The sequence below is a fragment of the Vombatus ursinus genome, unplaced genomic scaffold, assembly GCF_900497805.2.
Source record: "Vombatus ursinus unplaced genomic scaffold, bare-nosed wombat genome assembly UNPS02014845.1, whole genome shotgun sequence".
In the NCBI taxonomy this organism is placed as follows: domain Eukaryota; kingdom Metazoa; phylum Chordata; class Mammalia; order Diprotodontia; family Vombatidae; genus Vombatus; species Vombatus ursinus.
Window position 1 is genome coordinate 2,409,634 of NW_020954623.1, and position 8,929 is coordinate 2,418,562.

Here is an 8,929-nt window from a genome sequence, read left to right on the forward strand (position 1 = left end):
AGACTCCCCTAGATGTAGAGATGCCCTTAGACAGAGGTGCCCCTAGACCTAGAGGCGCCCCTAGATTCACAGGCGCCCCTAGACAAAGGGCACCTCTAGACGTAGGTGTCACCTTGACACTCGGGAATTGCTTAGTCTTGTTTAACAAAGAAAAACTGTTAAGCAAAAGGTCCTGGTGTATACTGGCAGCCACACTCTGCCCTGGTGTCCCTGCCCTCTGCTGCGAGGGAGGGAAGTCTCTTTCATTGTAGCTGCTTCTTTGTCTTCTTGTCATTGACATTGTCTTAGTCAGCATCTCCATTGCGAGGATGAGATTATAAGGAAGAGAAGTGGCAGGGGGGTTACTTCTGGGCAGTGTTTGGGCTTGGAGTGACTGGCCAGCTTGTGTGGGGGAGTGATTGATGGGCACTCTTTCCTGCTGGTGTGCTTGTTTTAACCATTGTTTGGTCTCTTGTAGGAACTGGCAGCATCTAACGAGCTTGACAAAATTTGCCCCAAAGCCCCCAAATTAGAAGAAAGGTAAGGAAGGTGCTTTGTTGTAGGTATTTTTGGAAGTTTTAAATTCCGTCCCCCTCTCCCTATTTGGGGATCATATACTGTGTTCATTGTACTTACTTTTTACAAGAAAACTCCTTCTTTCATAGGTCTGGGGTGTGTCAGCGCTTACACCTTTATTATTTGCATTTGAACTAGTTATGAAAAATGATAAACTCATGAACCAAAGCAGGTGTGATTTCAGCTTCATTTTAGAGATGGGCTCAAGGATTTCCTTTTCAGTTCACAGTGGTTCTCTTCTTGGAAGTAAGCATTGAATCTTCTCTGTTGGTTTTCTGGGTCCCTTTGTCTCAGTGTTCAGCCTGTTGTGGCCCCAGCTTTTCCTAACTTGTACCGTGTGTGTCCAGGGGCTTCTTGGTCTCCAGTAGGGCTGCCAGGAGGCAACGTTGTCTCTCTGATTTTCAGAGCTTCTATATTTTGACTGTCCAGTTGCCTTTCAAAAACCACAAACATTTAAAGTTCATAAAGAAACATGAGGTTTACTTTGTGACAGTTTTTTGTGCCTTAAACCAATGTTGTTCTGAGGCTTGAGAACATGGTAGGGAAGAGATTTGAGATTGTCGCTCTTCTCATCTCCCTACTTTAGAAACAAAATTTAATTGATTTTAAAAGGCTTCAGTCCATCAGGTGCCACATCCTTCATGACTAAGGTCAGCAATTGGGCTAACAAAGCATATTTTATTTATCTCCTGAAGTGACTTTAAAAAATTCAGATGCTTCCACGTTACTGGACACCGTGGAAGTGGGCAGGTTCCTCCCACTGAATTCGCAGTAAGTTAGGCCCAGGCTCACCCCTTCAGCTTTCAGCCGCTAATGGCAGCTTGTTGCCTCTTCACGGACAGGATGCTGAGCGTGAGCTAAGCGTCCTTAATGATCCTGGTTGTGACTGAGAACATCATGCAGTGAGTGAGGGAGGGAGTCAGGAGGGACATCGCCCGTGACTCCGCCCTGCTGGAGGAGCCGGCCCGACCCAGCCACGGGTTGTTCAGTTGCCGGGCCTGGTATCTGGTGCCGGTTCTTGCTTCTTGGCAGCGCACGCCGGGCTCTGCCCTGCTTTTTGTAATTTGCTGTTTCTAATCAAATGGAGACGGTGGAGACTGACTGATTAAGTTTGCCAGAGTAGTGTATGAAATAGGATGAGGCGAGTGCTGAGTCTGCATCCTGAAGGGGGCTTTGCTAAGTGACTCACCTGGGGAGCTCTCTTTTGAAGGCTCGGGCCCCTTTTTCCTGTTGGGTTTTTTTTGCTATATTCCTGCTAAATGACCTCAGTGTGAGTGAGGTAGTGACTGTAGTTTTTTCCCTAGCATTTGTTTGAGGAATTTAAACTTTCCCGTCAGATATCATGCAGTTAATCCTCTAAACACCATTGTTAGAACTAAAATGGGCATGTGATCTTAGTTTTTCCTTTTGCGACTTAAAAAAGTCAGCTCCCTAAATCCTGAGGGCTTCTCTGGGAGCTCACGTTGCCTCTCCATGGCTCTGACGGGATCCAGGCGGCCCTTGGGGACACCTGGCAGAGCAGGGTCACGTCACTGGTGGCAGCAGCTTCCGGCTTCTCTCTGGATGTCTCCCAGGTGGAGCAGGGCAGCTGAATGGGTGTGTGGGATTGCAGCGGCCTGGCCCCGAGCCGGTCTGGACAGACAGAGTGCTCAGTCAGGCGTGGGTCCCGAGCAGAACTGGCTGCTGATTTTTAGCACGAGGAGCCTGAGGGCTTCAATTGCCACTTTAAGGCCCATTCGTGGCTTTATAAGCAATCCTGTGCTTTATGGTGGCTTAGGGAAGGAGTGATATAAAAGCAAATATAAATGCATTTACTTGTTTAATGTGAGCTCTCGTCTCGCTGTTCCTCCAACGCACACGTTCCTGAAGAGGAACCTGAGCCGTGTTTCCTGATTGAGCTGAGCCTTTATGTTCTTCTCTCCATAGGCTCAAAGTACTGACAAATAAAGCTTCTGTGATGCTGTTTATGAAAGGAAGCAAACAGGTAAGGACTCAGAAATGGTTTGGTGGGTAATTTCTTGGCATGTTACCGTCTGCAGCAAGGGGATAGTTAGCTGTCTTTCCTCGCTTTAGCTGATGAAGCTGGGGGTGTCAGGAAGCTCTCCCTGCCTTAACTGGTGCTTCTGTAGCTCAAAGCGAGTCCTCTGCGTCCTGCTCCGCTCCATCATCGCCAGCTCCGGGAGGGCCTTTCTGCTCGATGCCAGACTTTGATCCATCACCTTGGTCACCGCACTGAACACTGTGCAGGCTCTCCAGTTGCCACATCCTTCCTGCTGAATTGCATTTTGAGATGGCTCTTAATGCTCGTGGCTTTTAGAGTAGACTCCTTGGTTTTAGTAGACAGCCCAGAGCAGCGAACCCGCCGTTTCCAGTTTGTCCCTACTTGTGATCTCTGGGCCGCTAGACCCGGTAGCCTACTGCTAGGACACCGTGGTGCTTAGCTCTGGCCACAGGAGATGGCTTTGGGAATTCATAGTTCACTGTGTGTCCAACACAGCCTTTCAAAAAAATCTGGATTTGGAAGTGTGTGACCAGTGATGTGAGTAGGAGGGAGCCTGTGGACTGCTGGTTTGAGGAATGCACGTTATCCTTTAATTATTAGAATTAGAGGGAGCTCCAAAAAGCTAGGTAAAATGATGACTTTCTGGAGTGCTATCTCTGTGCCTCATCTAATCTTCAGAGGAACCTCATGAAGTAGGCAGGGCGTGTAATGGCATCTCCGTGGTACAACGAGGACACCCGGAGTTGGGGTTGGAGTGCCTCTGTCCAGGTCCTGCAGGGCATCCAAAGTCGATCTCTGAAGAAGGTGGGGAGTCAGGGTCCTCACTAGCTGGCCTTCCCTGTCTCAGAGTTTGAGGCCTCCTGCACCACTGAGAGCAGAAGGAGAATGGAACAAGGCCAGCTGGGAATCCAAAAAAACCATCTTTTCTCATTTAAGTAAATTAGGATTTTTGATCTTAAACAGTAGGAGAGTAGCATGCATTCCACGACTTCATGTTTTTACTGAGAATTGGTTTGAATGTTGGCAAGAAAGGTTTTTAGGTAGACAGTTGCTGTTTGAAGGTGGAGCACATGCTACCAGGGTGGAGGGATGAAGAGAAGTAATGCATGAAGGTCTGAGATCTCCCTTCACCCTGAAATGCTGCCCTGGGGATAGTAACTGGGTGGAGGGAGGAAGTGTGGTGTGAATAGAAAGACTTGGGACTTGTGGGAAGGGTGAGGATGATGACCCTGCTCACTTTCAAAGCTTGACTGAAATTGTGTTTTATTTAGATGGCAAAATGTGGATTCAGCAGACAAATTCTAGAAATTCTTAATGAAACTGGGTAAGTAAATAACCCATAGAATTATGGTAGAACAGATGTCTGTCTGAAAGTGACACTGTTTCACTCCCACACTGGGTGAATATCTGGAATAGACTTTTAAAGGAAATCTTTCCCTTAAATTGTCAAATAGTGGTAGCATCGAGGAGCCTTTGGGCAGCCATGGAAACGGTCACTTGCCAACCAGCTGGGGTGAAGGATGATGCAGGTTCAGCCAGTTGCAAAAGATATTTTTGTGAAATGTGTGTTGCTGCCGTTTTATTTTTTCCATTCTGTGGGTGAGGAGTAAGTAACCTGTGCATTGATGCTTGCTTCTGGCGATCCTGAGCACACTGGGGAGAAGGATGCCAGGGCCTGAGGTGCCCAGCTTGGGCAGTGTTTTCCAGCATGTGCATCAGGCAGATTTTCCTCGTGAGAATATCGACAGACATCCTGGCAAAGGGGCAGTTTGTCTTTCCAAAAATAGGTGCTGGCCACTTTGTCCCCAGCTTGTCTTGGTCTTCCTGCAAACGAAAACCCTGCCAGCCAGCCTGCCACAGCTGGAGAATCTGAAATCTCGAAGCTCAGTGCTGTGTCCTTTGGTGCCTTCCTGGTAGTCGTTCTGGCCACTTCCTTTCTGATGTTGCTGTCTCTGCCAGGAGGTAGAATCCGTGTTGTAACTGCCGCCGCTCTGCCCTCCACCATCCCCGTGTGCTTTGGAGGTCGCTTGGCCACTCACCCAGTTAGAATCGAAGACCAGGCTCGGGCAGAACAACCCCTTTCCCGTCTGTTTTGGTTGTGCCTCCGTGCGTGAGTGCTCCTGGCTCATGGTCATGTCATTCTGGGATGACAGCTGCCTGTCGGGCAGGGAAGCACCGTCCTTTCCAAAAGAGCTGCTTTACTGTTGCAGCCACAGACTCACCCAGTGCAGCACAGCTCTTGTGTCCCAGCGGGGCTTGAAGCCCGTGTCTCCTGACTCTATGGGACACTCTGGCTCTTCCAACCCCTTTGAGTATCACAGAGGATGAACCTGGGTTTCCAGTGGAGTTTGGAGGTGACGCCGGCCTTCAAGGCTCCCCATGGAGCACAAGCTCTCAGGGTGCCGTTCTGCTGGCAGCTCTCTGCCCAGCTAAAGGAGGGTGGTTTTGGTCACAGTCATCACCAGTGAACTGTCCAGTGAGATGTGGCGGGGTTGGAACCTGCTTTGGCCTGTGCTGAGGCCTTCGTGGCTCTGATGAAGTAGTGGGCTTGGTGTGTCAGAGTTGACCTCAAGTGGATGGCGCGGATGGCTGGCTCTTCTCCGTCCCAGCTTTTACGTGCTCTTGTCTGTGGGTAGCAGAACTTTCTGGCCAGGCCACAGTGGCAGTGGGTGTGCCGGAGGGCTGGCTGCTGGGGTGTAGGGGGCTCCTCCAGTTCCATGGCCACTAGAGAAGGCTGGCTCGAGCCATGTGCAGCCTCCAGAAGGGTTGTTGGGTTTTTTGGGGGCGAGGGTAGAGGGGGGAGTTTGCATTTGTGTAAACCAGTTGTATAATTCTAGAAAACTTTCTTATTTCTCATAGTATTGATTTTGAGACGTTTGATATCTTGGAGGACGAAGAAGTAAGTCCTGCTTCTTACTTATCCTAGCTGTTCTTCATTTTATCTTCCTCGTCTAAGGGTCTGGTTTGAGAAACATTTTCCCTTTGTTTCCTTAGGTGCGGCAAGGACTAAAAGCTTACTCCAACTGGCCAACGTACCCCCAGTTGTACGTGAAGGGCGAGCTGGTTGGAGGCTTGGATATAGTTAAGGTAAGAGCACTGTTCGCCGTGGGCTCCTTAACGCACTGTTTGTCCTAACGATTCTTGGCTTTGAAGGTACACTTGAGGGATGAACATTGTTTATTTAAGCTCCTTTTATAATTTTAAACAGGATTGATGGGTCCCTACCCATTAAAAAATTCAGTGTTTTATTGATGATTTTTAAAAACACTTTCCAAAACTTGCATCCCATCATTCTCCCTCCTATACAGTCTTCTTTGTAACAAAGAAGCAAAACTGATCAGTGTTGGTTGGGGGGGGCATGGAGTGATTGTACATGGTCACGTGGCTAACACAGGTTAGATGCACCACTTGAACCTGGGGCTTTCCGACTCCGAGGCAGGCCCCCATCCACCCTGCCATCCTGCCTCCTCTGGGAATGCAGCAAATTTTAACGCGTCAGTCAGTGGAAAGTAATATTCACTGTGTAGATATTTGTTGTGTGACTTTGCTGGAGTGTCTTCATTCCCAATGCATACCTGTATTTCAGTAATTGATAGTATATTACTTATTCTCAGCATAAGCACTTTTGGAGGTCATCACCAGCTCTGTGTGTCTTTTTAAACCCAGAACTGGTTCCTTTGACGACACAGGCTGCTTTCCCCTGTAGCTACGTTTTTATGGGTTTCTTTGCTGCTCGGTTTGAGAGTTGACACTGCTCTTCTCAAAGAAGGCAGGGAGACATTTTTTTCCCTTGCAAACAGCATCATTCTTGAAAAGTGGAAGGTTTAATGTGGTGGTATTTTGAACATGCCCCGAAGCAAAAGAAATAGATCTGCATTTGTTGGCATGTTTTTTGATTTTTGTCACAGAGAAAGCCAGTCTCCTCCACCCCGGATCCTCTGGAGCCTGGTCTTGTCGGAGTGTTTGATGGTCTCTGCCTCAGCCAGGGGAGCTCCTGGGGAGATCCAATCAATGCAGTCATTTAATTCTAAAAATAAGTTGGACATCTAGTGACTTCTTTTCTGTCACCTCACAGGGATTAGCCATTTTTCCTGGTCACATGCTATTATCTAGATGTGATTTGAAAAGATTTGCAGGATTTTCTGTTAACATTTTCACTTGGTTTGGTGGGGGCTGCAATAATTCATATCTTGACATTTGGGTTTATTTCTGGCAATGAATGCATTTTCCTATTTTCAGTAAGCCCAGTGTGATTGATTTTTTTTTTTAAATTGAGGGACTCATATTTTAATTCGTCAAAAGGGAACCAGTTGTCCATTTTAAGAAAAGGAATGGGTGTATGCATTCTCTCAGGCCATGACAAGAATAGCTTGCTTAGTATGTTGAAGGTGGTGTAGCAAGGCCTCCTGAAGGGGTGTAGCTTGGGTCTGTTGGCTGGTCTGATCCCTGGGATCCTTGGCTAGCTGCTGAAGCTGGCTCATAGAGGCTGACACGCCCTTCTGTTCCCTCTCTGAGATGAGCAGGAACGTCTTTCTACCTTTGGGATCCTGTATGTGAGGCGCTCACTTATGTGGAAAGGTATTGCCTCCCTGGAGGCTTTCATTTTGGCTGAAGGAATGCCCCAAGACAGCCATCTTTGTAGGTAGCTGTCCTTTGCATACAGAAGCATGTTGTTAGACTGCTGGACAGCTAGAGCTCAGATTCTGCCTCAGGCCCTCCCCAGCTGTGAGGCCTGGACATGTCACGAAATCTCCCTGAGAGGAGTATCTGTGGTCCTTAAGGTCCCAGGGTCGCTATGATGGTCAGATGAGGTGGCCCAGGAAGAGAAGCTCTGCGTTCCTGGAGGCGCTCTCTGTGGTTGTGTCCAGGCACTGATTTGTAGCTGAGTCACTTGGCTCAGAGAGATCCTGCCATTGAAGAAACCACATGTTGCCCCGGTCAGTCTCCTGTTGGGAGCAGCCGTCCAGGGAGCCCAGTGTTGTTCCTGGCCATCGATCCCAGAAAAGGCCCCAGGGAGGCTGTGGGCGTCTGAGGACAAGCTGGCTTTTCCCCGGTCTTTCCCCTCAGTCTTCCCCGCTGTCTCTGGGCTGCACGCAGACCCACGTGGTTTTGATAGAATTGTCTTGATTAATAATCCATTAAATTGCTTTTGAATCATTTCTCCTTTTAATGTTCTCATTTTGGATCGCCCTCCGTTTGGGTGCTTGTGTGTTTAAGTTAGAGGTAACTGCTAAAATTCACTTTCTAGTCATTTGGCTATTTCTTACAGGTCTTTGGTGTGTGCGTGGAAATGAAACTCCTGACTTAGAGGTTTTCCTCAAATTTCTGTCTTTGCAGGAACTGAAGGAAAATGGCGAATTGTTGCCTGTCCTGAAAGGAGAAACTTAAGGATCCGCAGGGCTGCAGATTGCTGCCCAAAGCATTTCCTGAGCACGGAACGATTCATGAGTCAGTCCTGGGGAGTGGGGGAGGAGCCTAGGGCCTCCTCACCTGTTCATCACCTGCGTCTGGCCTTCCTGCCCACGCTCGTGCTCCATGTACACGGTCACATTTGCCCCCCCCAACATCTCAAAATTCAATTAAAAAGAATGAATTAAAGAGGTTTTCCCTTTTTTTTCTTGAAGCTGATGCTGTATGCATAACTCCCTGTTATTAAGTGAAGTAAGACCCTCTTGTTCTTCGATGTGGATAGCTCATACCCATTAGAAGGTGCAGCATATGGTCAGTAGGTAGGCCGGGCAATCCACTTTACATTAATCTTCTACTCCAAGCCTGTGGCTGTCCTCACTGGCTGATAGATCTCTTCACAGCCCTGGAAAAACGGTCGAAATGTGTGACTTGGTCCAGGTGGGATGGCAGGGACAACTCCTTCCAGCAGTGGCCAAAGGCACTGCCTGGACTTTAGAAACCAGGAAGAATCCTAAGGTCTGAAAAAATACCAGGCATCAAAATGTATTCAGCTCCTTTGTATTTTTATGTTAAAAGACCCAACTCCAGCTCTGCAAATGGGCTGTTAAAATCTTCTGAGTCATGAGAACTTCCCCAGCTTTCTTTTGATCCTAGATCAGCGGTTGAGGCCATGTGAGCATCCAGAAAGCGGGCGTCATTCCTTGGAAATGGCAGCTGCTTCTGTCACCCTTTCAGGTACGAAGTGCTCTCTCCTCCCCATAGCCCTGAGAGGCAAGCAGGATGACGGGCCTCATCCCCAGAGTTGAGGAGGAGCTGGGACTCGGGCCTCCTCCAGGCAGCCGCCTGTTGTCCCAGCTGCACTGGGTGACTCAGACTTGGCTCTTCAGGGGCTTCTGAGCTTTCGCGAAGCTTTGGGTGACCTGGTTTCTAATTCAGCTCTGCATCGCTCCCACCCTCTGCCTC

General features: G+C 48.5%; 1 protein-coding gene across 1 annotated transcript in view; it reads left to right on the top strand.

The window, feature by feature from the left end:
• The window catches only part of GLRX3 (glutaredoxin 3), a 31,664-nt gene extending 23,509 nt beyond the window's left edge, over positions 1–8,155 (top strand). Inside the window, exons 6-11 of the mRNA XM_027840473.1 lie at positions 458–519; positions 2,482–2,539; positions 3,829–3,881; positions 5,417–5,456; positions 5,552–5,644; positions 7,895–8,155. Of these exons, the coding sequence (XP_027696274.1) occupies positions 458–519; positions 2,482–2,539; positions 3,829–3,881; positions 5,417–5,456; positions 5,552–5,644; positions 7,895–7,945 (357 nt within the window). The 3' untranslated portion in view covers positions 7,946–8,155. The remainder of the gene's footprint in view (positions 1–457; positions 520–2,481; positions 2,540–3,828; positions 3,882–5,416; positions 5,457–5,551; positions 5,645–7,894) is intronic.
• The last annotated feature ends 774 nt before the right edge of the window (positions 8,156–8,929 follow it).